Source organism: Lepisosteus oculatus, chromosome 21 (assembly GCF_040954835.1).
Source record: "Lepisosteus oculatus isolate fLepOcu1 chromosome 21, fLepOcu1.hap2, whole genome shotgun sequence".
NCBI lineage: Eukaryota > Metazoa > Chordata > Actinopteri > Semionotiformes > Lepisosteidae > Lepisosteus > Lepisosteus oculatus.
In genome coordinates this window covers 3,681,268-3,708,946 of record NC_090716.1, presented here as the reverse complement: position 1 = coordinate 3,708,946, position 27,679 = coordinate 3,681,268, and the positions used below count along the sequence as shown (strand labels likewise).

General features: G+C 53.4%; 1 protein-coding gene across 5 annotated transcripts; it reads right to left on the bottom strand.

Moving 5' to 3' along the window:
* Positions 1 to 1,631: 1,631 nt before the first annotated feature.
* On the bottom strand, positions 1,632 to 27,405 carry nr1h3 (nuclear receptor subfamily 1, group H, member 3). Of its 5 annotated transcripts, none has more exons than XM_069181688.1 (11): positions 27,107 to 27,405; positions 21,944 to 22,246; positions 18,399 to 18,482; positions 11,096 to 11,326; positions 9,693 to 9,959; positions 8,650 to 8,858; positions 7,723 to 7,902; positions 7,189 to 7,288; positions 6,465 to 6,578; positions 6,086 to 6,180; positions 1,632 to 4,738 (listed from the first exon to the last, which is right to left on the bottom strand). In XM_069181688.1, exons 3-11 carry the CDS (start codon positions 18,439 to 18,441, stop codon positions 4,592 to 4,594), a joined length of 1,386 nt encoding a protein of 461 aa, XP_069037789.1. In that variant the 5' UTR covers positions 18,442 to 18,482; positions 21,944 to 22,246; positions 27,107 to 27,405; the 3' UTR covers positions 1,632 to 4,591. The 5 variants fall into 5 exon arrangements, with proteins under 5 accessions (XP_069037789.1, XP_069037792.1, XP_069037790.1 ...); XM_069181691.1 differs by lacking the exon at positions 27,107 to 27,405 and adding an exon at positions 26,750 to 27,038; XM_069181689.1 differs by lacking the exon at positions 27,107 to 27,405 and adding an exon at positions 26,350 to 26,733.
* Positions 27,406 to 27,679: the final 274 nt, after the last annotated feature.

Genomic DNA, 27,679 nt, shown 5'->3' with positions numbered 1-27,679 from the left:
GGTTCAGTTCGCCCAGGTCAGCCGACTGAGCTCGTGAAGAGTTGGAGGAAAACCCCCCCGCAGCCACACCGGACCCCAGGGAACGGGACTGGCCAGAACACCCGGCGTTATGCGTGTTCTCGCGAACGTGTGACTCCCTCAGCCCCCCCTGTAGGGGGCACGTCCTTCAATAAGCTACATGCCCCACAGTGCACCTGTGCATTGGTCCCCACCTAGGTGCGCGAGAGGAATTTGGTGAAATGCTAACAGCAGTGGATTGAACCCACAACCCTCCAGTGTTTTTTTTTTATTACCGTTTGAATAATACGGCCCTACACCTCTGTGGTTTCGCCGTAACGTCACAGGGGTTTTGCTGAACCTCCCTGCATCCAATCACAGCGCATCTGCCTTTGGGCAGGCCAGTCCGCTGTACTCCTTGTGACACAGCAGTTTTTTTTTTTAGGAAATGTTCTCACTGGCCACGGGGACAGGGATCACTCCCATTTAAAAACACAGGGAACTTCGGACTATGTAGCTCCAAGGAAAAAGCCCCCTGCATTTCCAGCTCAACACCACAGGTGAGCTGCTCAGCTCCTGAACAGAAAGCCTGTGTGTGTTCTAACGGCCATCAGTCTTAATTATTGGGACTGACTGCACAAAATCGACCGTCCCCGACAGAACCTAAAAACCTTTAATGGGCTCTGCGTCTTCCATCACGTCTGTTTTTCAAATCCTAGGCCGACCTTGGGAAGACATGAAGACATCGTTTCCAGCTGAGCTAATAACAGGGACACTAATTAGACAAACCCCCCAGTGGCTCCTGAAGGCTGGGCTTCTACAGGCTTTTGCTTGCTGCCCAGTTAGTTAATGCGGGACCCAGCCAAAAAAAATGATTATCCAAAAATTACAACATAATATGCTTCATGTCAACATAAAAATATCCATATTTTCCACATCATCAACAAACAGACCCATCCCCGAGAACAAACCGTTGAGCTGGATTTCATTTCAGCTGCTCTTCTTTCACACATTCTGAGGGCCTAAACGAAAGTCGTCTTGTTTAAAAGCCAATGTCGCATCATCCAGGTGGGGCTGCACACTGGTGGGGGTGGAGGGGATCCCCATTATCTGTAAAGAGCTCTGAGTGGAGTGTCCAGAAAAGCGCTATAGAAGTGTAAGGAATCACTGTTATTAATTATGTAATTAACCCAATTAAGTCAAGAGTGGCCAACTGGTCAACAACCCATATAGGACACTGGGTTGTGCCTTTCAAATGACCTTGAAACTGCTGAACTGAACAGCTCCCCTGCTTCAGTGGTCTGAACACAACTGTTTAAGAAGTGGATGCTCTCTCAAGGGCCAGGGAAGAGTCTTAGCAAGACATGTTCAGGCCCAGCATGTTGTTTTAGTAATCGGACGTCTCTCGCGTATGAAATTGACAATATTCTGCACATTCCTGTCAGTGCCCCATGGCTGCCAGGATTCTCAACTGCCTTTCTTAAAAGCACGAGGAGTCCCAGTCATTGCCCTGTTAACCATATCACATGATTAACTTTGCTACATCAGTGAGGAAGATTACTTTCAAACACCCCAAGCACAGAACCCACACCAGCCCAGTGGAAGCACAACAAAAACTCACATTCTTCTTAGTCTTCATTAGTTCACTTTGTTTACTTTCTTCGAAATCAATCCAGAATTAGAAATAAAGCACAAAAAAAAAGAACATCTCATATTTACAAGTGGTTTAACATCTTAATAGTTCCATCGTCATTCCTGTGCAAAAAGAAAATGTTAGGTTATGTTTTTCAAATTAAAAACAATATTTTGGCGGAACTATACATTTTTGTAAGCATTTAACTTTATACAGATAAAGCGGAACATAAAAGGATTTAAGGCGTTAAAACAATATTAAAAATATATTTATATTTTTTTGCCTATTTCAACATCTATTGCAGTGTCACAAGAGAAGATAGAAAAATTAATGAAGAATAAAAAAGCTCTAAGCAGACACTATTAGAAGTCTTCAGGGTCATTTGTATTTTATACTTCTGAGCAGACAAGACTATGATGTATGGTGTTTCAGTAGTTTTTCCAATGTTACATCCTGTGCCTTGTTTTCTGTAAGAAATATAGTCTATCCTCCAAACACAGATGGCACTCATTCCTAAGAGGGAACCACTTCCCTTCTCCCTGGTGATTTTTTCTCCACAAACAAGCCAATTTATTACCCATAAAATGTCAAACCATGATCTCTAAACAAATCAATTTAAGGAGAGAAGCTCTCACTCTGCGTGTGAACTGGACGGAATCGGTATGTCACTGGCTGAAACGATGCCCTTACCAGGGAGAGCTTACAAAACATAATTATACATCTACAGATCAGCCCTGCTTTACCCAGTGAACCTGTCCAAACATTTTGCTTTCCAGAAGTGGCTCCCGTTAACTGGTTAACGATCATACGGTTTCATCACGTTTCAAGCAACACGATCCCGATGAATGGCATTTTGTCCAAAATTAGGATCTTTGCCTCTTAAACCTACCCGTCTTTGTCGGTGTCCATTTACAGGATCAAGATACGGACTTGTGAGCCAGAAAGAAAAAAAAAAACACAACAGAGAAGAATGCTTCCCCTTCTGCAAGCAGGACAAATCGCAAAGCCCTTCTGTGCTGAATAAGTATAAAACACTCATGACCCAGGAGGAAGCCATCGCTCTGAAGACAGGTTGTTTTGCATTGATCAAGTCTGGCCGAAGCCCTGTGTAACCCGTTCTAAGTAAGTGTTCCCTCTTTTTTCATCCTGTTAAATTTTTTTGTCTCCCGCACTTCATCTCTTCCCGAGATACGGGAGCCCAGGATCGGCCCAAGGCGGGCGGCAGGCGGCGTTTTTGAAACGCTAGTTGCTCTGCCACAGGCCGCCCCCTCGGCAGGCCGCGTGCCCCCAGCAGAGCCGCGTGCCATTACCGGTGCACGAACAGCAGCCGCCCAACCCCGGATCCACAAGGAGAAGGAACGGCGTGATTTTCCAAGCTTTCTTTTTTTTTGCTTTGTTTTTTGCTAGTGAGCAAAAAACAAAATTGCTGGGCATCTCCCCTCCCCCCAACAAGTCACCCAGTCAAAGTTTAAGGGTGCCCATCCAGCAAGAGAAACCCGGGGTGTGGGAAAAGTAGGGTGAAATTTTAAAAAAAGACTGCGCTGAAAAGCTTGCGACAGCTATCGGAGTCTTTGGGGACTTCAGAAATGAAACGTTCAGCTATGAGGGCAGGACTGTAAAAGCGTTCCTGGAAAGAGAAGAGGGACGTTTCTCAGGGGTGCAAACCTCCACTTCAGCAGCGATGGGCCAGCACAGTCCGAGTGCTGCACGCGTATCGGGCGAGAGAAAGAAATTGTGAGCTTCTAGGTCGTGTGTGCGACAGTAATCCAGTACTGCCGTCCGGGCGGGAGGAAAGGACTACACTTTGAATTGTGCCCGCTCCCCCATTAAAACAAAAAACATCTTGCCCCTCAAGGAATTTACCAGCTTTTAACAAATGAGCTGGGAATGAAAAAAAGCCAGTTTTAACACATCATGATTTCTTATCTTTGCAGGTCAAGCTCTGGAAGTCATGCATGGGCACATGGGCCTGCCCCCTGTACTCAGCTTACAATGACCTCCGACCTCGCCAGGACCTTTGACCTTAAACACTTCTCTAGGTCGGTGTGCCTCTAACCAGTAGGGCACGAACCCCGGGCCCGGACAGGTCTGCACACCACGTGCCCCCATCCTGCTGCGCATCGGCAGTCCCCACAGAGGGTGCGGTCAATCGCGTCACAAGCGGACTGCCTAACAGCAGCCTTGCGCTCAATTAGCAATTACATTTCACGAGAGCAGCACGTCTCTTCCTTTTTTTAAATCACGATGATCAAAAACGCCATCTAGCAAGACTGTTAAATGCAACAACAACAACAACAACAAAAAAGAAGACCACTACCATACCACCCAGTCTTCCAGAACTGCTCCAGGAGAGTTTAAGGAGCTGAGAAGAGACCTATTCCATGCAGAATGCGAAAATAAGAGTGGAGAGTGGGGTGGGGGAGAAAAAAAAACACGTCTCACAAATCAACCTCCAAAACGTGCTCTCGGAGGACCCTGCCGCAGTCTACAGCCACGTCGGCACCTGGGAGAAAGCTGCTGAGAGCTCTTTCAGTACAGACGACTACTACCGTCCAAATCGCCCCCTGGCTACCCAGTACTCTTGTCAGTCTGCCCAGGCAGAGGGGGGCGACGCTGGTGCTGGCCTTCCACTCCTCTCTGAGCTGCCGATTCGCGCCGCCTGCGGCCAGAAGTGCTTGTTGCTGGTTTAAGGGGAGACTCTCTGTTGACGGCCCCTCCCCCCACCAGGGCCCAGCCAGCTTCTGGGGCTCCCATGACGGGCGGACACCCGGGCTGAGGGGGTGTACCCTCGCTCAGCGTCCCATCCCCCTTTACCCCTCCTGTTTTTCTCTGGCGTGGGCGCGGGCAGAGTGCGCGGAGGCGGGCAGACCACAGCACGGGGGCGCAGGGGGGGGGCCGGGCAGGAGGGGTGGGGAGGCCGGCCGCGCGGGCTGGCGGGCGGGCGGGCAGGCGGGCGATCGGTCACTCGTGGACGTCCCAGATCTCGGACAGCAGCGGGGGCAGCTTCTTGTCCTGGAGGCGCAGAGCGAAGACCTGCTCCGAGTGCACGCTGCTGAGGGTCCGCAGGCTCACCAGCTTCATCAGCATGCGGGGAAACATCAGGTGGTCCTGCAGGGGCCGGAAAGGTACAAACCGTCACGAGGGTCTGAGCGACGGGCTCGTGGCGGGGCGAGAGAATGAAATTGGGAGTCTCTAGCTTGCGCGCGCGACAGTAATCCAGTACTGCCATTGGGCTACACTTCGAGAAATCCCGACATGTGCACGAATGGGCAAAACCAGTCCCTCAAATCAATAAGTGAAGCAATCGGGCGTACACAGTTTCCCGCTCCCTGCGAGATTTCCTTACGGGCTGATAAGGAAAAAAAAAAGTCAATGGCCACTTCGCCGGCGTGGGATCGTCGCCGGGGAAACTTCGGAATTCTGCATCTTATTGGGAGGGACGGGGCGAGTTGGAGCCGATCCGAGGAGCGTGTCTGACTGCTCTTCCCGTGGATGGGACGCCAGGAGAAAAGGACGCGTTGGCTTTTCCGAAGCATGAGCTCGCTGCCCCATCACGGTGTCGCCTCTTTTCCATTGACAACTCACGGAGAAACAAACAAACGTGCATCCTTACGGCTACCCAGCAGGCTCTTATAGGACCACTCTCAGAAGACCACAGATGTTTTCTACACGTTTCACCTTATTTTCTAAGAAATCGGTGCTCTGAATCGATCACGCAGAATAGACAGGTCTTGCCTCAGCCCATATTTTAACCGGAGCCTTGCAAGGGCGGCTGACAGCACTTCACCTTGCTGCTGCCTCTCAAGGCGGTGATGGCCCCCTCTTCCCACCCACAGCTCACATCTGCCCAGAGCCCTCTTTTTTTCTTTCATCTGAAGACAACGCAGTTCTGCGAACTGGAGACTGGAGGGACATGCAAAGTCGGGAAACGCAGCGAAGGTTACGGAGACGGAAGAGGATTCTGGCTCCCGCTTCTTTTGCGTAGACAGCTTTGTGACGTCTGCCTTTTACGAACGCGTGTGCGACGCTGAAACGTTATTTTTTTGCAGAACGCTCCCCCAAGCGCAAGATCGCTTAATTCTTTACAGAAAAAATCGCCTCAAGCAAACCTCACATCGGAAGGTCATATCCGCAGAGCTGGTGCTGTACTCCTCATCCTGAAATGACTTTTGTCCTGCGTCTTCTGTGTAGGACAGCATGGGGGTTCGAGAGGAACTACGATTTCTCCTACCTCCCAAAGGCACGCTGGCCTGGTTTGGTCCCTGAACTATCTCGGCTCCCTTGAAACACACCGACATGCCGCCCGGAGGGGGAACAGTCACGCCTTGGGCCTTGTGCCCCAGTCTCCTGGGATCAATTCCGGCTAGTCGTGCCCTTGGCCGGGATAGGCGGCTCTTCTGCTATTCCGACCACGGACGGGCAGAGCAAATAAAAAAAACACTGGCTGCCACTTACGTTGGGTCTCTTTATCCTGATGTACGAATGAAGTGCGTCTACGTAGGGCTGCTGCAGCCTCTCCACCAAATCGTGGTCTTGGACATTCGGCCGGTCTGGAAAAATGAAAGGGATGCCTTTAAGAACAAAGGAGGCAGGATCTGAAGAATAGTCAGATCTGTGCTTTTGCGGTGTTTGGTGGATCTGAATGCTGGCGAGGGCCAGTGATCAGTATAAGGGTTATCGCCGAGCTGGGGTTAACATGAGGGTTATGACCGGCCTAAGACTAGGGTTAAGGTCACTGTTAAGAGTCACAGTAAGGTGTGGCCAGTCTTAGTCCTAGGACTCGGGCCAGACTAAGGCTAGAGGAAGGAAATCAAACACATTCAAGTGCTCGTACCTGCAGAGAAGATGTTGATTGCGATCAGCAGCGCGTATTCTGCTTCGTCCAGGTGCAGGTCATTCATCCCCTTGGAGAACTCGAAAATGGGGTTGATGAACTCAAACTGTAGGCCTGGGAACAGACCGGGACGAGACCTATCAACGTGACGGAATTCAGAACTCGGACAGGGAGAGTGGATCATCATAAACCCCCTACCCACACGCCCGACGGACGATTCTTTCATTTTTGAATAACCACACAGGACGAGGACAAGCCCCCCACCAAAACATCTTTCCACACACCTATAGAGAGGCTCACACAGCCTCTACATTTTGCAGGGGATTAACTAGAAGGGACACCCCAAATCCTATTAATCTGGGTAGATAAAGGAATGAGCTACTGAGCTAGTACCGCGTGAAATTAAAGTGGAGGGCAGCAGTGAGAAGGACCGCCTGGCACTCTGGATTTGAAACTGGATGGTTGTGGGTTCGAATCTCAGAGGAGATACTGCTGCTGTACCCTTCAGCAAGGTAAGGCAAATTCACACCTGCAAATAAGAGGTGCTTTGGACAAAAGCATAAACCAAATGAAATATTCTGAAATAAGAAGTCTTCTACAGGACTGAGTGCCCCTGGTTTCTGTAGCCTTGAGCAGACAGAGTGGCCCTGACGGGGATGCAGAGTGCAGGGGCATCACAGATTAACCCCACGAATAAACCCGGCAAAGAAAAAACCACTTTAACCTGCTTTCGCGAAATCCTCCTTGTTGTAACTGAAGTCTTTCAGAAAGGTGATGCTCTCGATGGCTGGGTTGTACCTCCTGGAGGTCTCCAGGAGCATGATCTGCAAGACAAATCGGATTTTAATAGACGGGAAGGGAACCAGAGGAACAGCTCCCATTCCAGGAGACACAGAGCTAAACAAGCTCTCCCTCCCGGCACACTCTTCCATGCTTTCCCCACTGCTTGAGCAGCTAAATCTTTGAACATCTTCTCACCTGTATCTCCATCAAATACCCCACACTGACAGTGCTATCTTTCTGCGGAGCTTCATCCTCTCGCACAATCCTACAATCTTTAAAACAGTGCCCTTTCTTCCAAGGCGAACAATGTTACAACCCACAGCTCAAGGTGCCTAAGGAATGCATTACTTTTCTTCACAGTTCTTAGACAAAAGCTGAAGCAGCATTAATGGCTAAAACCTCCTATTCGGTTCATAGAAGGCTTCAGCTCTTGCAGACTACGGTGGCCCCTCCCAGAACGAGCCCTGGCGCGTACCTCGATGGTGGAGGTCTTCAGCAGAGCGATCTGGTCCTCCCGGGTCAGCTCCAGGAAGCCCGGCAGCTGCTTGGCGAAGTCCACGATCTCCTGCACCGACATGATGGCCAGCTCGGTGAAGTGGGCGAAGCGCTGCTGGCGCACCTCGCGGTTCAGCGGGTCCTGGTTCTGGGGCCACGGCTGTCCCGGGACACGCAAGAGCCATGGGGTCAGAGGCCGACATTACGGGGTGGGGGGGGGGGGCTTGAAAGCTCGAGAGAACGAGGCCCGTGATCCTTGTCCAACAGCGGCTGGACAACATAATCTTCGTTTCACGAAAGAAGCTACTGTCAAGTGCCAAACGTTTCGAAATCTTAATTTAGGAGTCCCTACAGGCAATTCATTTTGTTTATTACTGGAACATAAGGCACTTGATTCTCCTTTGTCCATCTCAGGGTGGCGGAAAACGCCATTTTTAGAATACGTTGGTCACACAGCACTGCCAAATGAAGGTTTTGCAGATGCTTTTTTAGGAGCTCCTTCCTACACAAGGGCTGCTGGAGCGAGTTGTGTGACGTCACGGACCCTGAACTCAAGCCCTCTGGTGCCAGCAGGTGATTGGCACGTTCGATAGGATCGAGCTCCCCCCCTCCACCTCCCCGAGCTCTCCTGTAGGATCCAGGAGGCTGCAGGCTCAACCCATTCTGAAGCTTGTACAATCATCTAGGTGATGCTACACATTGGTGGTGGTAGTGGGATTCCCTATTACTTTTAGTAAAGTGCTTTGAATCAAGCGTCCAGAACATCGCCATACAAGTGTAATGATGATGATTATTATAAGTAAACTGCAACAGAGCACCGGATCTGAACTTCATGGAGATGCATGGGAAATGGGGTTCCCATTGAAAGCTTCTCACAACTCCCATGACCAGCCCCCCCCGTACTCACTGTGACTTTGGGCCGGTCGATGAAGGATCGCTTGTTGCACTGTTTCTGCACGGCCACAAGCTTCTCGATCATCTCCAGCTGCTCCGGTGCCAGCTTGGGGGGCTCCGTCCAGGGGGCGGGGGCCTGTGGGGCGGCGGCCGTGTGGACCGATTCGTCCTCGTGCTGCTTCTTCATCTTCTTCAGCCGGATCTGCTCCTCGGACAGCACGCCTGCGTTTCGCAAGGAGGTCAAACAGGTCGACGAGTGACAACCTGAGCCACCGGGGCAGTAAACGACTCTCAAAGCGACCGGGAATCCGCTCCCCGCCTCCCATTGCCCCCCAGCCCCTTCCAGTCTATCCACTCCCACTGGCCCCCAGCCCCTCCCCATTGCCCCCAGTCTGCACCAGCTCCTCCCACTGCCCCCAGCCCCTCCCAGCCTGTTCCAACCCCTCCCACTACCCCCCCCCCAGCTCCAGCCCCTCCCACTGCCCCCAGCCCCTCCCAGCCTGTTCCAACCCCTCCCACTACCCCCCCCCCCAGCTCCAGCCCCTCCCACTGCCCCCAGCCCCTCCCAGCCTGTTCCAACCCCTCCCACTACCCCCCCCCCAGCTCCAGCCCCTCCCACTGCCCCCAGCCCCTCCCAGCCTGCTCCAGCCCCTCCCACTACCCCCAGTCTGCCCCAGCCCCTCCCAGCCCGCCCACTCACACTGCTCCAGCCCCTCCCAGTCTGCTCCAGCCCCTCCCACTGCCCCGAGCCCCTCCCAGCCTGCCCACTCACACTGCCCCCAGCCCCTCCCAGCCTGCTCCAGCCCCTCCCAGCCCGCCCACTAACACTGCCCCCAGCCCCTCCCAGCCTGCCCACTCACACTGCTCCAGCCCCTCCCACTGCCCCCAGCCCCTCCCAGCCTGCCCACTCACACTGCTCCAGCCCCTCCCAGCCTGCTCCAGCCCCTCCCACTGCCCCCAGCCCCTCCCAGCCTGCCCACTCACACTGCTCCAGCCCCTCCCAGCCTGCTCCAGCCCCTCCCACTGCCCCCAGCCCCTCCCAGCCCGCCCACTCACACTGCTCCAGCATGCCCGCCTCGCGACACTTGCGCAGGCGGCACTCCTGGCACTTGCGGCGCATGTACATGTCCATCTCGCACTTGCCGCCGTTCTTGCAGGCGTACTGCGCGCTCTTGATCACGCTGCGGCGGAAGAAGCCCTTGCAGCCCTCGCAGCTCAGCACGTTGTAGTGGAAGCCCGAGGCCTTGTCGCCGCACACGCTGCACACCTCGTTCCCCAGCATCTTGGGGGCAGGGCCCTTCTTCCTCTTCACCGGCTGCTGCTCTGCTCGGGGGGGGGGAGAAATTTAGTCCACACCTGCTCTCGAGAAAGAGGAGTCTTTCCCCAGCGTCTCCCGTTACTTGTGGATGACGTTACTTCTGACATCAAAGAGTAACATAATCCTTACTGTACGCAGTCAGTTTACACACTCAAGGTAAAAAAAAACTGTGAATGAAAATTTAAAACATTACCCCCCCACCAAAGTCTTTTTAAAAAAGCAAACTTACTGACCAGGCAGCCATATCACCCTGCAACTCACAACTGGCAACCCACTGAAGCTAAGCAGGTGTGAGCCTGGTCAGTACCTGGATGGGAGACCTCCTGGGAAAGACTAAGGTTGCTGCTGGAAGAGGTGTTAGTGGGGCCAGCAGGGGGCGCTCACCCTGTGGTCCATGTGGGTCCTAATGCCCCAGTATAGTGATGGGGACACTATACTGTAAACAGGCGCCGTCCTTCGGATGAGACGTAAAACCGAGGTCCTGACTCTCTGTGGTCATTAAAAATCCCAGGGCGCTTCTCGAAAAGAGTAGGGGTGTACCCCGGTGTCCTGGCCAAATTTCCAATTGGCCCTTACTAATCATGGCCTCCTAATAATCCCCCTCTATGAATTGGCTACATTACTCTGCTCTCCTCCCCACTGATAGCTGATGTGTGGTGAGCGTTCTGGCGCACTATGGCTGCCGTCGCATCATCCAGGTGGATGCTGCACATTGGTGGTGGTGGAGGGGAGTCCCCATTACCTGTAAAGCGCTTTGAGTGGAGTGTCCAGAAAAGCGCTATATAAGTGTAAGCAATTATTATTATTATTACAGTCACAAGTGACTTGCAGGAGGGAGAAATAAGCAAGAAATTACATTCATCTAATGAGCGCTGTGAAGGAAAACATGACCTCTGGTAAGAAGTAATCCATAACTTTCCCAACTTACAGATTTTTCTTAACCCTAACCTTTTCAAGCTGAATTCTTGTTTTAGACGTTTTGGAAGCCCCGTGCCCTCGGGTCGGGCCTGGTGCGCTCAGCTCTACGCGCTGCGACACAGGGGGAGAGCGCGGGGCCTGGACAGGCGCTGGCCCTCCTGCAGCCCAGCCCAAAGGCCAACCCCTGCAGCAGCCCATGGCTCGCAGGCTGCAGGCCACCTACCTGGGCTCGCCGCCAGTGCGTCGGCAGCCGCGTCCATGGGCAGCTGGCAGCTCAGGTCCGGGGTGCCCGGCTCGCTCTTGTGGCCCCGAGCGGGCGGCCCGGGGCGAGGGGGGGGCAGCCCGATCTGCTGGGGGTCATGGCCGCCCTCGGTCACCAGGCTGCTGCTCGTCTCCTCCGCGCTGCTGCAGTCCAGGAGCAGCTCTGGCGACGGGGGGAACACTCTGCCATCGCCTGCAACAGGGCACATGGGGGAGGGGGGGTGCTGAGAACAGGCATGGCGCTCGACACTGGGAAGGGTCCGGCACCAGAGGACGGGGGACGGAGCGAGAGGACATAGGACGGCGGGAATGGTCCCGTGCGAGGGACAGAGGGACGGCAGGGACGGTCCAGAGCAATGGGACAGGGGGACGTGGCTCCGGCCCGGCGCGAGAGGACAGGGGGAAAGGGGGACGTGGCTCCGGCCCGGTGCGAGGGGACAGGGGGACGGCAGGGACGGTCCAGAGCGAGGGGACAGGGGGACGGCAGGGACGGTCCAGAGTGAGGGGACAGGGGGACGGCAGGGACGGTCCAGCCCGGCACGAGAGGACAGGGGGATGGCAGGGACGGTCCAGCCCGGCACGAGAAGACAGGGGGAAAGGGGGACGTGGCTCCAGCCCAGCGCGAGGGGACAGGGGGAAAGGGGGACGTCGCTCCAGCCCAGCGCGAGGGGACAGGGGGAAAGGGGGACGTGGCTCCAGCCCAGCGTGAGGGGACAGGGGGACGGCAGGGACGGTCCAGCCCGGCGCGAGGGGACAGGGGGAAAGGGGGACGTGGCTCCAGCCCAGCGCGAGGGGACAGGGGGACGGCAGGGACGGTCCAGCCCGGCGCGAGGGGACAGGGGGAAAGGGGGACGTGGCTCCAGCCCAGCGCGAGGGGACAGGGGGAAAGGGGGACGTGGCTCCAGCCCAGCGCGAGGGGACAGGGGGAAAGGGGGACATGGCTCCGGCCCGGCGCGAGGAGGAATGCTCAAATCGTCAACAGGTGACAGATTGGAGGACCGAGGACAGAAAAAAAAGAGTGAGACCTCCAGAACCACAGCACTGGGAGTAAAAACTACAACCACACAAAACCCAACGGAGGACCAACCTGCTAACCCAGGGCTGCGCAGCTATCCCCAGAATCCTGTGTGAACCAGGATACGAGCCCGTGCCTCCCCCAGAGAAACAGCCGCACAGCTGTCTGGTCACAAAAACACGACTTCTCCAAAAGAAGAAATATGGACACTCGCTTAAAATACCCACATCTACCAGTACTACACTCTACCCAACGAGTCTGCAGGCAGTTCTAGGAGAAAGAGTACTTACAAAGAGCGAACCACAGAGGAAGAGAGACATCCTTCGAGAGAAAACAGCGCTTGGGTATGGCGTTTAACCTCATGTGAGCAAAGAAACAACCGAAACAAAGCACCCCCTAACCCTCTTGGCTGTTTACTGACTCCGGGCCAAGGCAGGCCTCCTCAGTGCTGACTCACAGTCACATGCAGCTCCTTTCACAGAAGCTCCTAGACAGCACTGGGGAAAAGGTCAGTGAGAGCAGCTCTGAGCAGAGCCCCACAGGCCAGCAGGCCCTGGTCCCCCCCTCCTCTGGCCCATCCGGGGGCAGAGAAGCCCAACGCTGGCACGCTGGGGTCTCGGCTCAGGAGCTCAGGCTCAGGACAAGCCAGCTACCCCTCCCACCCCCTCCGCTAACTCGTGCTGCGCTTTCGATGGCGAGAACGGGCTGCAGGAGACGGGGGGGCAGTTCGGCCCACCTTGCTCGAATCTAAAATGATCGGTCAGCCGTGACTTAATGGCGCCCAGGAGGTTTGGGCCTCAAGCTTGTGGCTGGGAATCCCGATCCAAAGCTGTTCCAGGTACCTGACAGGCCCCCGTCACAGGATAAACAGACGGGCTGGTTACCAACGCGAGGAAGCCACTCGGATGCCTCTTGCTCCTTCAGTGGTTAGTAAATCAAACGACAGGAGGGTCTCATCCAGCCACTTCCTGGGAGCGGCCAGGGAACCGGCTTCCGCCGTGTGGGTGGGCTCTTCGGAGTCAATCTCTTGCTCTCTGTACTCAACGCATTCCCCTTCGATTTCCCCGCTGTGATCCCGCGTCCTTCTTTGACTACCGAGGGCAAAGCTGCCCCCCTGGGCCGAACCCGTCTACAGCCCTTGGGAACACCAGCTGGAGGAGGACGGCGCGCGGTCTTTCGCTGATCCCGACAGCGTCCCCAGCCAGTCCCACGCTCTCTCACACATTGCAAAATGTTCGCTTACCTCATGTCAGCCCTCCCCTCTCCTCCTTTGTCCAAACTACGCGCCCCGCAAGGGACACCCAGCGCAGGGGGGCGGGGGGGCTCCCCTTAGGCCGGCGCAGCGATCGGACATTTCAAGAACAAACGCAGCTTTGTGAACGAGCCCTCAGCAGTGCCCAGGCTTAAATGTCAGGACCAAAAAAAAAAAGTTTCCCGTTTTAAGAGGGGAATTTTCCTTGCTCTCACAGGTGCAAGCCACAGAAAGACAAGAAACCCCCGTCCAGCCTAAACTCTCAGAACAGGAAGCGGTTAAGCTTGTGTTGATGCACAACAAACTTGGCAGCATGTGGCGCCGTGGGTGTCCGACCACATCGACCGCTCTTGCTGCCAAAGTGCAGTCGCTCCTGTCCGCCACCAGGTGGCGACAGCGCCAAGCAAGGACAAGAGGTCAGCGAGGCAATTCAAGGACCGTGCTGGTTGACACGTAAAATACTTTATTGCTGGAGTTTCGTTTACCTTCATTGCTAGCCACTCAGTGAACCCGACTGTGAACAACTACAGGTGCCTGTCCACAAAGGACTATTCCAAACCTTTACGAATAAGAAGAATTTATTCAACCTGGTACAAACTGCCACACATGTTTCTTAAACTGTTATCTAAAGGATAACCAGTGTCAGCCCAGTGTACTGTCCACCTGGAGTTTGAAAATGCAGAATGATAGGGACTGCTGGAGCAGAACTCATCTCAAAATCTTATACAACAAACGTACAATACTTATGCATATCTAATGAAGTCACAATTCTAGCGCCCTTCCATCTTAAGTCTGACATTTCCGCAGTGTGGGAAGGTCTGAGCAGGTCCACAGTCCTTTGCAGTCCTCCGAATAGCAGGGCAGTAGGGGAAAGATCAGGGCAGTAGAGGAAAGGTCGCGTCTGTTTGCTGTCATCATGGACTGACAGCCCTTTACAACCCACACGCTCCCTCTTCCTGCTGTGCCCCCTACCAATCCAGCTTGTAACCTAGCTAGGCTTGCCTTCACATCAATAAGGATATGGCTTTATCTAAAGTATGCTGTCGCTAAGAACAGCCAGGAATTTTTACTGCAAGGACCTGCTCAGGTGAATGGACCTTTGCTCCAGAGGGCTCTAGAGAAAGCCTGGAGGTGCAGACCAAATCCCTCGAGACCAGAGCAGATGCCCAGTGAAGGTTTTTACCATCGGGCACAGCAACAGCGTATCTTCTAGTTCAGCAGTCAAGGGTACCGCTTCCGAGACCTCCCAGAATTCCTGCCCGCAGACGACGCCTTTTCCTTACGAGCTTTTCATGTCAAACAAGGAACAGGAATGAGTCACTTTCAAGTTAAGCAGCACTGTGGGTTTTTTTTTTACTCCAATTAGTAATGTGATAATACTCAATCAGCCGGGCACTATCACAGACTTTGCCAGATCTGTACCTGACAGTACCTGGTGCGCTGACTCATTGACTCCAAGCAAACTGAAAATTTTTCCGCAGGTACATTTTTTTGTAAAGTTCTGGTTGCACAGACTAAAAACTGACCCCCCTGCAAACTTTATTTTCTAGTGAAAGGCTTGAAGGAGCACCTCACCTCTAACAAAAAGTACATTTTATTCAAATGACTGAAGGCAGGCGAAATCAGGTGGGATTGTTTTGGGCGGCCTGGTGTTTCTGCAGGTACCATGAAATAAAGCATTCTTATAGAAATATAATGTTTTAATAGCAGAAGCCTCGGATGGAGGGACTGAGCTCTGCGAATATCAGAAGAATTGACTTTTAAACCACACGGCAAGCACAGTGAATTGAGAAGACAGAAATTAAGTCGAAACACGGGGCATCTCGAATTTTAAAAAAAACAGCAGCTGTTGTAATTTATGTTTGTGAGAAAACACGACTGGGACTCCTCTGGGGACATCGTACCTCCTGAACATCTGTTTTTTTATTAGTTCGCTCTCTTTTAGCTCCAGTTTCTGTGGCCTTGTGTGTGAATGGGCCCTCAGGGTACAGTACGCTGTGCCATGCCAGTAAGAAACTGACTGCGTGAGAGGATGATAAACCTCATTACAGCTTCCTATAACCTCACTGCTTCCACAACGCAATGCGTTTAGGCGTGGAGAGTGGGAATTGGATTGTGCCCACTTGTTAAACACACGAATCAGCAGCAGAGAAACACTATGGAGGAAGACAGGCCTGTTGGGCTAAAAGCCTGTTGAGAAAATGAACGTCTAGAGCCTGTGAAACACCACCCGTGTCCAAGCTAAATTCACTAAACCCTTTAACCGCACAAAAAAGGGAACGCGTTTAAAATAAATACGCAAATACCATACTGTGACGCAAGGGCAGAACAAGAAGTGGAGAAAACACGAGTGAGTGAGTCCTCATAGCGCTTCACATCCGAGACTTGGGAGCTCTAGAATAACCACAGCCGCCGTTTGCCACAAGAAAAGTAGAAAAAAGTCAAAGTAAGGAAAACAAAACTCTCCCCCATCGTAAAATGCAGTTTGTATTGGTTACTACTGAGAGTGACGCTTTGCCCTTCCGGTTGTCCCAGAACAGGAGGAAAGTATCCCAGATTCCCGCTTTGGCCGAAACAAAGGGGCTTTTCTCACGCGCTGCCGGCCTGGCCTGGCCGCCATGGCGACGGAGAGCCACAGGCCCGCGAGGCGGGAGCGGCCCAGCGCTGGGACCAGCTCCCCAGACTGGGGAAAGTGTGGGGCGATCTGGGAGGTAGGGAGGGGCAAGGCAGTGAGACTGGCCAGGCTGGAGCTCCACACGTAGAGGCCAACAGAGCCACACAGACGCCAAGGCGCCGGCACTCCACGCTGCTGAGCACGGCGACAACATGCAAACTCCACACCAAAGGAGCACAGTACTACCACACCGCCCACCCCCCACACACCACCCACCCTGCTGCAACACAGGACCGAGGTCTGGTAGCGACACGAGCGAGAGACTCGCGCCCCACCTGCCCCGCCCTCTTCCGGATCCCAGGGAGAGGACCTGCGTTTCTTCGGATGAGACGTAAAACCGAGGTCCCGACTCTCTGTGGTCATTAAAAATCCCAGGGCGTTTCTCGAAAAGAGTAGGGGTGTAACCCCAGCGTCCTGGCCAGATTTCCCCATCGGCCCTTACCAATCATGGCCTCCTAATAATCCCCATCTCTGAACTGGCTTCATTACTTTGCTCTCCTCCCCACTGAGAGCTGGTGTGTGGGGAGGGTTCTGGCGCACTATGGCTGCCGTCGCATCATCCAGGCGGGGCTGCACATTGGTGGTGGTGGAGGGGATCCCCATTACCTGTAAAGCACTTTGAGTGGAGTGTCCAGAAAAGCGCTATATAAGTGTAAGCAATTATTATTATTATTATTATTATTATTATTATTATTCTCTTTCAGGATGTCACACTGAGGATTTGCTAGGAACACGTTCTAAGCGCGCCACATCATTCTGTAAAATGTGAGTGGGTGGGGCTGCTCTTCCTCTCTGCGAACCGTGGGCAGTTGAGCTTCCGATGGCTTAGAACTTCTCTGCATGAGCGAAGGGTACAGAGAAAGGGGGGTTTTGCTTTATTGATTTAAAAAAAAAGGTCACCGCCTACTGATGGAGACCGAATCTTCCTGGTTACAAACACAACCCAACACTGACCGATGCTAAGAAATCGCTGGTCTTGTACTCTTGTTATCGCAATGGATTTTAAACACCATTCCCCCTACTGTTTATTCAGGGTCACTGGCTGATTGACTGTTCTTATAACAATCTCAGGAGTCCACATTCCTAACCGGCCAGTCGATGCACGCATTATCATTGGCCAAGCACCAATAAGTACAATGTAAACGTGAAACTTTGGTCTTTAGCATGCCTGACAAGCTGGGACGGTATTAATTCTATGTTGGAAAGAAAAATTAAACCCTTGATTTAGTCTGTCCCGGCTCCGCTTCACCTACAAATTCAGCCTCACGAAAAAACTTTGCTGCAGTGCCGATAGTCCACTCGGGATTCTTACGCAGGAGGAAAGGGAGAGCAGGCAGAGAGGAAATCTTGAAAAAGAAAAGTCTGTGGATGTGGTTACTGGGGATGAAACTGCATAAAGGCCCTGTGGACTTGGGTTCAGTGGGGATCTTGGGAACTGATTTAAATCCAGTGTAAATCCGTTATGTAATTAGGCTCCAGGCTAGGCCAGGAGAGTTGAACATTCCTGCTGCTCGGCTCTCCAAACACCCTCCACCCCCGCGGCTTCTCCCCCGAGCTCTCAAGCCGATCGGAAATCTGGACCATCTGGAAACATGAACGTTTGTCCTGTCCCCCACGGAGGCTGAAGAGAGCCCAGTCAGTCCCAGGAGGCCGATGTCTGGTGCATGCTCGGTTCACAGCGCCAGACTGTTCCTCTCTCTGCTCCAAGCCCTTCAACGTGCTACAGTACATCTGGATCAGCTGCTTTCCACCCAACGTCGCACACCAGCTTTGCAATTTGCGAATGGCAGAGATCCTGATCTATTCCCGTAACCTATCGGCATCATCATCAGCATCACCTGGACCAGCGGGGTACGGCTTAACCGAAACATTTAATTCTTGAAGGCGCCTGCGCGATTTGGGGGAAAAAACCCCAACAAATCTCAGCCTCGCTCTTTCCATCATGACCCGATCAGCAGTGAGATCCTATGGCAGGAATGCCAGGGGAGGATTCATGGAGCGTGAGCTCTTGACTCTGTGCTCACAGGGACAGCTGAAAATTTTACAACATCTTTTGGACAGGGTGAAAACTCCCCCTTAAGAGCGATTTCAGGCACATCGATAATAGTTGTTCACAAGGTCTGATCGCTGCCAGGAACATAGGACAGCTGACTTTACTCATTTACTGTGCACAGGACTTTATCATCCCAGCAAAAGTTCGACTCACGAGTATACAAATCAAAGTCTTTTGATTTAAAGGCAGTCTGTATCCCAGTGGGCACAGAATCAGGCGGTCACCCCCAAAGATTTGTGTCCCACAAAAACGAATAGTCTCTCTTCCTTACCGTGACCAACATCAGCGATATTAGTCGCAGACAGTGCGGACATCTTCTGCACAGCAGCTTGTCATAACGAAATCACTCCTCCACCTGGAGCAGGGAAGACAAACAAAAGGGTTACCGCTGGAAACGCGGGGAAATAATCCTATGACCTTTCACCTCTGGAGCAAGAAGTCGAACAAAATGCACAGTGTTCCTTTGGCAGCCTAAAGAGGGAGATCTTCCATGCCACAGAAGTGAGGTTAAAAAAAATAAAAGCCTTTGCAATACACAATGCAATTAAAGCTCCTAAATGACTCGCTGTGCAGAAAGCGACACTCCTTTCAGAAGAGTAAGGAAACTAGCTGGGAATTACTGCAACACGCTCAAAACCAGCTCGGGAACTTTCTAAAGCAAGTCCGCGCCACAGGCTTCCGAGAAATGGGCGTGAAAAACCGTGAAGGACGGGGTGTTACTGGAGAGCAGACAGAGGGACCCCAGGAGTTTCTCTTGCCCACTTCCTCCTGGGCGTCTTTTCTGGACCCTGGCGGCAGTGCGGATGTGAGCCCCACCCGCGCTGCGGTAGTGAAAGTGAAGAAGGCCCCGTTTTCGGGGGTGGGGGTGGGGGAACAGGCCAGGTTTCCTTCTTCTTTCTCCCCCGTCCTCCTGCTGACGGGTGCGAAACGCCGCCGGCGCCGTGGCGCCTCCCAGACGGCGGCCTGCGAACGGGGCAAAGCTTTCCGCGCGGAGAAGGACAACTGTCAACTCGGCGTTCCTCTTTCTTCAATTCTTAGGTGCTACCCTGGCAGATTTACGAGGGAGGGCGGGTCTCCTTTGGGAGACGAGAGGACTCCGGAGCACCCACACAACTGCGAACACCATGCAAACTCCACACAGAAGGAGCCCCAGCCTGGAATCAGAAGCAGGACCCAAGATTTGCGAGGTGGCAGGGCTGCCACACCCACCTTGCCTCTAAGACACCCCCTAAATGCACAAAGTCCGGACAAACGTGTAGCACTATTACACCGTACATGTTTAACATAACCTTTTTTAGCTCTAAAGTCCGGCGATTTGCCCCCAACTGGATCTGAACACCACACAGAGGACACCGCAGCTGGTCCAAAAACAAACACCCCGATATCAGCCGACTCCATTTCGGTGCTTAAAGAATGTGGGAGAGCAGCAAAGGGGTTCTCTCACACCCAGCGGGGAGCCGTGCCGGGGACAGAGACAGAAGATGGCTGTGGGACCCCTGAAGCATGTCCTCCTAGCTGCACACGGGGGGCCCCCCCCATTACTTCCTCACAAGCCTCCCCCCGAGCCCAACGACACGACTGGTTTCAGTACAAACGCGCAGCGCGGCCCCCTGTTCGGCCACAGAGCTCCCACAACAGAGACAGGCCCAGTGCCCTGGCGGGTTCGAAGCCAGCTACGTCAAACAGAACCGTGAATACCTGGACCTCGGGCCTGATGTCCATGAGGTCCGAAATTAGAATTAGAATTCATATTATCTTCCCGCACAAGCGCGTCAACATACTCCCATGAGCACTTAACACAATTCTGTGCATTCCTAAGTAGGAGACAATGCGTCTCTAATGAACATTTTGAATGTTAACTGTATAACCAGGCTCCGAAAGTCTCCAGAAGCCCCGACAATGGAAACGGGGTTGTTCTGCTGTCTGAACACCTTTTACTTTAAGGGCTCGGATCAAAACAGAGTTCTCCCAAGGTTTCATAGGTCAGTATACGTGGTGGACACCTTTGCCTTTCAGGGTACGGTTGCAGAGGAAGGGCAGACTTGTTTTTCCCCTCTTCAAACAACTTATCCAATTCAGTTATTTCTCGGAGATCCTGATTCTCAAGCACAGTACCACTGGTATTCCCCAATCACTGTTGGATTTGCACAGTTGGCTCAGCTACCAAGTCTTTCATGCCATGATGATTGCTTACATTCAGTTTATCATCGTATTCCGTACCGTGTAATATTCTTCCATTTCCCTGAAAAACCAATAAACAGATTGAACACAAAAGAAAAATCGGCCCTACTACTTATCTAGAGGGAAAGCAATCAAGAGTGTGCCTTCATGTCTGACAGGGGCTTAACTATTAGGACTGCAGAAACAGGGAGGTTCAGGACAAAAAGTAGAAACAACCAGTTTAAAAAAAAGACCTATTATGTAGAGTTCACTCATTTTTAGTCTCTTCTTCTGTCCTCGCCACCATTTTTTTTTTTGCTGACCCCCAGTCTCTGCAAAACAAGGATCCTGCCTCTCCTCTCCACACAGGGCCCTTTAACTGGTCTGCTGCCAGAGTCTGTCACCGAATCGCATGTGTGTGTGTGGCGGGCGGGGGGGGGGGGGGGGGGGGGGGAGATTATTGACCCAGACATCCCATCTCTCACTGTGTACAGGTGGGAGTCCAAAGGTCCAGACGATATTGAAGAGTGTACAGAACACCACGCTGCACACTTGAATCAATTTCAATATAAAAAAAAACAGAACACTTGCACTGACCCTGCAGAAAATGCTCTGTGGCACTATCCATTCATTGCCCTGGGGGGTGACGCGTCAACAGCTCTGCTCCTCATTTACACTTTGTCATAACTTTAGGGCATCTCCACACCCCACTATTGAACATGGCCAGCTGGTCACCTGCACCCCCTATATTGTAAATGGCCAGCTGGTCAATTTAAGATGAGGTCTCTAGAAATTGAGCTGAAACTACAAATCACAATTGCCCGAAGCACCTCACTTGTGGTTTCATATCACAACATACTCCACGCTCTATAGATTTTCCCTCCTCAAAGCAGGGCGCTTCAGATTGTGACCAGATTTGATAGCGTTATCTCAGTGACCCCCTAATGTCCCCAAGCAGCCCACCATGAGCCTTTGAGCACAGAACCATTACCAAAATATTTGCTTGAAGAAAAAAAAAAAGTTAACTCTACTCCCACAGAGACAGACCAGCTCCAGTGAGGGGGGCTGTTTTTAACTGTACAGCTCTTTCACCAACAATATGCCACAGTAAAAGCCACCTTTCATAGTACTGGTATACAACAGAATGGAACTCGGGTGTGAGGAAGCGGTATGTTTTTGGGCAAAGAATTCCCAGTTTATATCCCCGTGACAGAAAAGACAAACATCCTGCCGGAGAGGTAGGAGTGGAGAGCGTTAGTTGACCTGAACTTGCTCCTTTACAACTGCACACTGAAAAGCAAAAAGAGAAGGAGAGTTTGGCTCTTCAGCCTGCTCCAGGTGCGAAGAAGCCTCAAGAAGCTGAAACTTTGCTTTTTTTATTCCTACTTTCCACCTTTATTTGCACATCTGACCAGACCTACCAACACCTGGCTCTCCAAATTGAACGGCAGACTTACAAACTCAGAGTGGGATAAAAAAAAACCCACAGAATAACTTACAGTCCCCGTGTACAGCCTTCCAGAGAGCTTTTATGTTATTTTAAGCGCTATGTTTGTCTCAGTCACTAGGTCTTGTTTTTGTGCACGAAAGGGAGAAAAGTAGCTATTTTAATGGTGGGAGGGAGAAAAAAAAAGAATGAAGCGGTATTGCACCTACCTCTGTAATTACGCCTTTGTTTTGTGTGTGCCAGAGATTCTTTCACTGTTTACTGTGCATAATCATGTCAACAGCTCCCCGGAACCGTGTCTTTGTGCCTTAACCCCTTCCTATCCACAGAGTGTCAGCACTGCCACAGTTTTAAAAAAAAAAAGGGTGGAACAGAGTGTCTCAGCTGCCTCCAGGCCTGAGGGTTTCTCTGCGCCGGGACGGGAGGTTTCCCAGGGTTCGGTCTCGGCGCGTCTGTCCACAGCTTCTGGCTGGAGCTCGCCCAGTCTGCCTCTCAAGGCTGTTCTCTTGGTCCTGTAGAACAGAGAACGTGCGAGAGAGAGAGTGAGAGAGAGAGAGAGGGGTTACTGCCGGTCGTTCACACTGCTGTCAGACTCCCGCAGGGCCCTGCTCGAGCCTTTTCCTGTTCGACAGTCCGCGCCGCTTTCCGAGTTCATCGCCACGGCTCATCGTGCCCTCTGCTCTCTACCTGCTGCCCATCTGCGCTTTACTGCCCTTTATTCCTCGAGAGGCCTGTTCTTGCGAGTGAGGGGGCGGGACCATACCAGTTAGACCCCTGCTATCTGGCTGCTGCACCAGCGCCGACCCGGGCCTGCTCTCGCCAGCGAAAAACAAAAATATATATATACAGTCCAGGTGGGGAGCTGCGTCAGCACGCGTAGGCTGCAAAGGAACAAGAACTTTTTTCAGCATGGAATAAACCTAAGAGAGAAAACAACCTCCTTCAGGTGTGAGCTCCACACCTGAAGAAGGCTCCAGGGCTGAAACGTTGCGTTTTCTTTCTTCTTCTTTTCAGCGCGGAATAAACCTGTCACTTGTTCCTTTGCATATATATATATACGGTAGCCCTGAAAGAAAACAGGCGGCCAGCGAGTACGGCGACTCCTACGAACGCCCCCAACTGGAGCACACAAATCAAACGTGAAGCACACAAATCAAACGTGAAAAAAAAGATTTCAGACGGGCAAGTCTTACACTTCAGAAGGGTTGAAACTCCAGTTTCAACCACTGGACCACCACAGGGGACCCAGCAGAGGGTCACAACACAGTCAAATTCCACCAACTTCTCTCTCCTTCTCGATCTCCTTATTTGCATTCTTCTTTTGCATTCACAGAAGCATATTTGCCTTTCTGGTTAAGGAGTACGTTCCGTGTATGAGCTGTGGGGGTGGGGTCTGCTCCCCTTGTGACAGGCACCTCCATTGCATCACAGCGGGCACGGCTCCGGCTCATCGCTCAGCTGGGCACGGGGGTCTGCAGGCCAGTGCCACACACCCAGGCTGCTCCCTGCCAGTTCGACTCTGGGGATCGAGTGGAGGGAGCAGCCTGAAGCAGGAAGCACGCCGGCTGTGACAAACGCGCAGATGTTGCACTGCTTATTTTGGAAACAGCGTGCAACCACCCAACACGCACGCTCGCACAGCACGTGCGCGCGCGCACACACTGCGCACGCGAGCTCCCAGCGGGCTTTCCAACACGCTGTCACGACGAGAGAATCAGAACCAGCCCTCCGCTCTCCTGAGTTCAGGTGACCCACGTCTGCCGCTTACCCAGAAGATAAATATTTCCATGGGGATACAGGCCCGGCCCCGAGCCCCGAGAAAACCTACAGTACAATCCCCAGCGCACGCCCCACTTCTGAGTCATGATGCAGCCCTGTGGTGGGCAGCCCTAATTAGTCATGTCCACTGCATCGCCTTGGCTCTTCAGAAGGTGGGATAAAACGGCCAAATAACTCTCAGACAACGGGCTTGATTCAGCAGGCCAGGATGACCTGGAGTAACCCTGCCTCCCAGCTCTCGCCAAGTCCAGCGCTCTGCGTGGCTTATCTTTCAGTAATCACCGCGGCCCGGCGGATTGGTGCGCCCGGATTCGGGCCCATCACCAGAGGAAAACAAAGAAGGAGATCCGGCGCAAAGGCGGCGAGGGCTGCGCGGCCTGCCTTCTCCTCAAAGGCCCCGGAAAAGCACCCACTCCGTCGGAAGCGACGAGGGGGGGAGCAGATCGCGTCTTTTAAAGCCGACGTCCACAGCTGCTCTCCGCCAGGCCGTTCTCTGCTGTCCTGGGAAACCCCAAGAGAAGGCAGGCGCTGAAGCTCCCCTCTTCTCCCCCAACAGGACGAAAACCCCAGGCCACCCGGTGAACCCTAAAAACCCGTCAGGCGGCGCAAGTCTATAGAGGAAAGCTGTCCCCAAACAACAGCACCACAAAAGACACAACGGCGCACAAGGGGAAGGGACTTGGCAGGGTCTCGGCACCCCGACTCCAGCTGGAAGGCACGGCGGGTAACGAGACCACAAAAACAGCTGATGAATTCAGAATGGGGCACAGCCACATCCATTCGCACACATTTAGGCACCTGGGAACTGCCCAAGGGGATAACCTGGTGCCCCCACCCGGGAGTCGAACCCGCAACCTTCCGGTTCGGAGTCCAGTAAGTCCAGCCCACGTGCAGCTTGATTTCGCCAAAGGCTTTCAAAGTCAGTAGCCCCCTCCACCCGGAGAGAGCAAAAACCTCTGGCAAGCTCTCCCACCTCAAGCTCGGCGCGTTATTTCAGAAAATCACAGCGGCGGAGCTTGGAAACCCCCGAGAGCCGCCCTCGGCACTCGATGGGTGCTGCCTGGGGCACAGATCTGGCAGGCCGCCCGCCCGCCTGCTGCACGAGCCTTAGCCCGGCTCTGCCCCCCCCTCCCCCCGGCAGTCTCGCTCCCCGCTGGGATGAAAGGTTACAGCAGGGGGTCTTGTGATGACACCGGAGACCCCCATCAGCTTTTTTTTTTTGGGGGGGGGGGGCGGGCTCACTGCCTGAGCCAATGCCCTCAGCCATGCCGGGTATCACATCTCACAACACTGGGGCATGGGCACGGCACCATTCAAAGCTCTTTACAGGTCATGGGGGTCCCCTCCACCACCACCAGTGTGCAGCCCCACCTGGATGATGCTCCAGTCCTCTCACACACACCAGCTCTCAGTGGGGAGGAGAGCAGAGTGATGAAGCCAGTTCAGAGATGGGGGTTATTAGGAGGCCATGATGGGTAAAGGCCAGGGGGGAAATTTGACCAGGACACCATGGTAACACCCCTACTCTTCTCGAGAGACACCCTGGGATTTTTAATGACCACAGAGAGTCAGGACCTCGGTTGTACGTCTCATCCGAAGGACGGCACCTTTTTACAGTATAGTGTTCCCATCACTATACTGGAGCATTAGGACCCACACAGACACACCCCCCCAGGACAGGACACCAGCCCATCACAGGACACTCACAGACGCACACCCTCTGGACAGGACACCAGCCCATCACAGGACACTCGCAGACACACACCCCCTCTGGACAGGACACCAGCCCATCACAGGACTCACAGACACACACCCCCAGGACAGGACACCAGCCCATCACAGGACTCACAGACACACACCCCCAGGACAGGACACCAGTCCATCACAGGACACTCACAGACACACACCCCCTCTGGACAGGACACCAGCCCATCACAGGACTCACAGACACACACCCCCAGGACAGGACACCAGCCCATCACAGGACTCACAGACACACACCCCCAGGACAGGACACCAGCCCATCACAGGACTCAGACACACACCCCCTCTGGACAGGACACCAGCCCATCACAGGACACTCGCAGACGCACACCCCCAGGACAGGACACCAGCCCATCACAGGACACTCACAGACACACACCCCCTCTGGACAGGACACCAGCCCATCACAGGACACTCACAAACACAGACCAGTAAGTCTTTGGACTGTGGGAGGAAACTGGAGCACCAGGAAGAAATCCACATGAACACGTGGAGAACATGCAAACTCCACACAGACATCACCCCAGGAACTGAACCCAGGCCCCAGTGCTGGAAGGTAGCAATGCTCACCACGACGCTGCCATAATATTGCTCAAGTTTTATACTATAAAAAATAAGTAGGTAAATATTTGGAGAGTCTCATAGCTACCAAATCAGCCTTTATAATCCATCCAATATATTTATCTTCCAGTCAGGTGTCAGTGTCCTTTCTGGCTTTTCTTTTGTCAGGTGGGTGATAAAAGTTGTAGGTTTGGTTCATTAAAATTGATTTTTTTTTAAGTGCACAAAGTCGTGGCGAGGATCTCATCACGTCCTGGGTGGTAACAACTAGATCTCGAGTTTACACGGCAAACAGGACAGAACTCCGGAATCTCATTTCATTCCCGGCCGCTTTCCGACGAACCCCAGAACAACAGGCAGGACAGGCGGGACACTGGGAGACAGGGTCGGGTCTTACAGCTGAACCCCCCCACCAAGTACGGGACTGATCGAAACTGGCAGAAGTCGAAACGCCACCACTTCGGGACCGAACACGCTCCGTTTCGCGAGCAGAAAGAGAGAGCTCGCTTACTTCGCTCACGATTCAGAAGAAAGTCCACAAGGAGACGCCGAAAATGACGCCGCTGGTCTAGGGCTCGTCTAGTCCGACATCGTGAGAACTTCGGCTACAGACAGTGCGTCCTGTGCCGTGCCTGACCGGTCCCGAGTGCGTGATCGTGCCTGAACCTTGTCCTGAGCGCAGGCTTGTATGCAGTCGGATCCGTGACCGAGAGAAACGAGGGCTGGCTACGACATCGCGCCGTGTGAACTTCACACGCTCCTGGTCTGCCCGGTTTGTTTACTTGTTGCGAGCAGGACGTTTCGTGACGGAGGACCAGGGGTCGCCGGGGTCTGACAGTTTCAGCTGCGTCTGAGGCTGTGTAGGTGCTTCACGGGAAGCTGACGGTGAATATTAATTTCGCGAAACGTACCTAAGACACCCCCTCTCCCTTCCTCTTCCTCCTCCTCCTCCTCCTCCTCACTCTGCCAAGTTTCCCACGTCCTCCCGGCCACGCACGCACACGTAAAGCAGGATAAAGCCCTCTGGTAGCCGTCCATTAAGCGGAATAAAACACAGCCGAAATCCCGGAGCCGCGACAGAAATGACTAAGGCGAGGATTGGACACAGTCCGCTGTCAGCTTGTTCCGGGAGCCCACCGGTTTAACGTCATCAAAGCGAGCAAGAGCTGGACACAACAACAACAACAACAAAAGAAGAAGAAGAAGAAAAAACCCTGCCGGCTTTCAGGAAAGAGGAGAGGAGGACGACAGGCAGCCCAGCTCCTTACCTGCCCCACTGGCAGAGTCGGCAGCGCAGGCGGCTGGTCGGGACATCTTGCAATCAGGTGCCTCCGGGCGGAAACAGGAAGGAGAGGATGGGAACACGCCGAGCAGGGCCCACTTTACTTGGAGGAGGGGGCGCGGGGGGGAGAGAAATAAAACGACACACAGCGGGCGCACACGCACACACACACACAGCTGGGAACTTAAAGAAAAAAAAAGTGCTGTTGCCTGGGCGAAGTGACGTCACGCAGGCAGGCAGGCCGAGCGAGCGAGCGAGTCACATGCCTGAGCCCCACGCGCGCGCGCGCGCGCGCCGGCTTCGCCCCAGCTGTGCGTGCGCGTGCGCGGAGGGAGGGGGGGGGGGTTCCGCGGCGGCGCGGGCACGCGCGGCGGCAGCATTTGCTCTCGCGCGCGCTGCTGCCGAGGCTGCGAGTCACCGCGGCACGTGCGCAGGGACCATAAGGCCCGCGCCTCGATGCTACATCGAGTTTCTGTCTTAATGGGAATGAAAAACCAAACACAAAAGATGTCGTTTTCGTGGAATCACCTTTTTACACGGCCTGCGGGGTCATTAACAT

What these genes read in the sequence shown, in the direction of transcription:
- nr1h3 (XM_069181687.1), bottom strand. Translation starts at nt 12,511, where the DNA reads ATGAGGTTAAACGCCATACCCAAGCGCTGTTTTCTCTCGAAGGATGTC. An exon ending in CGCACTGGCGGCGAGCCCAG is followed by an intron (nt 9,960 to 11,095) that starts GTAGGTGGCCTG and finishes CCCCCCGAGCAG; the next exon opens with AGCAGCAGCCGGTGAAGAGG. An exon ending in GGAGGATTTCGCGAAAGCAG is followed by an intron (nt 6,579 to 7,188) that starts GTTAAAGTGGTT and finishes GTCTGTTCCCAG; the next exon opens with GCCTACAGTTTGAGTTCATC.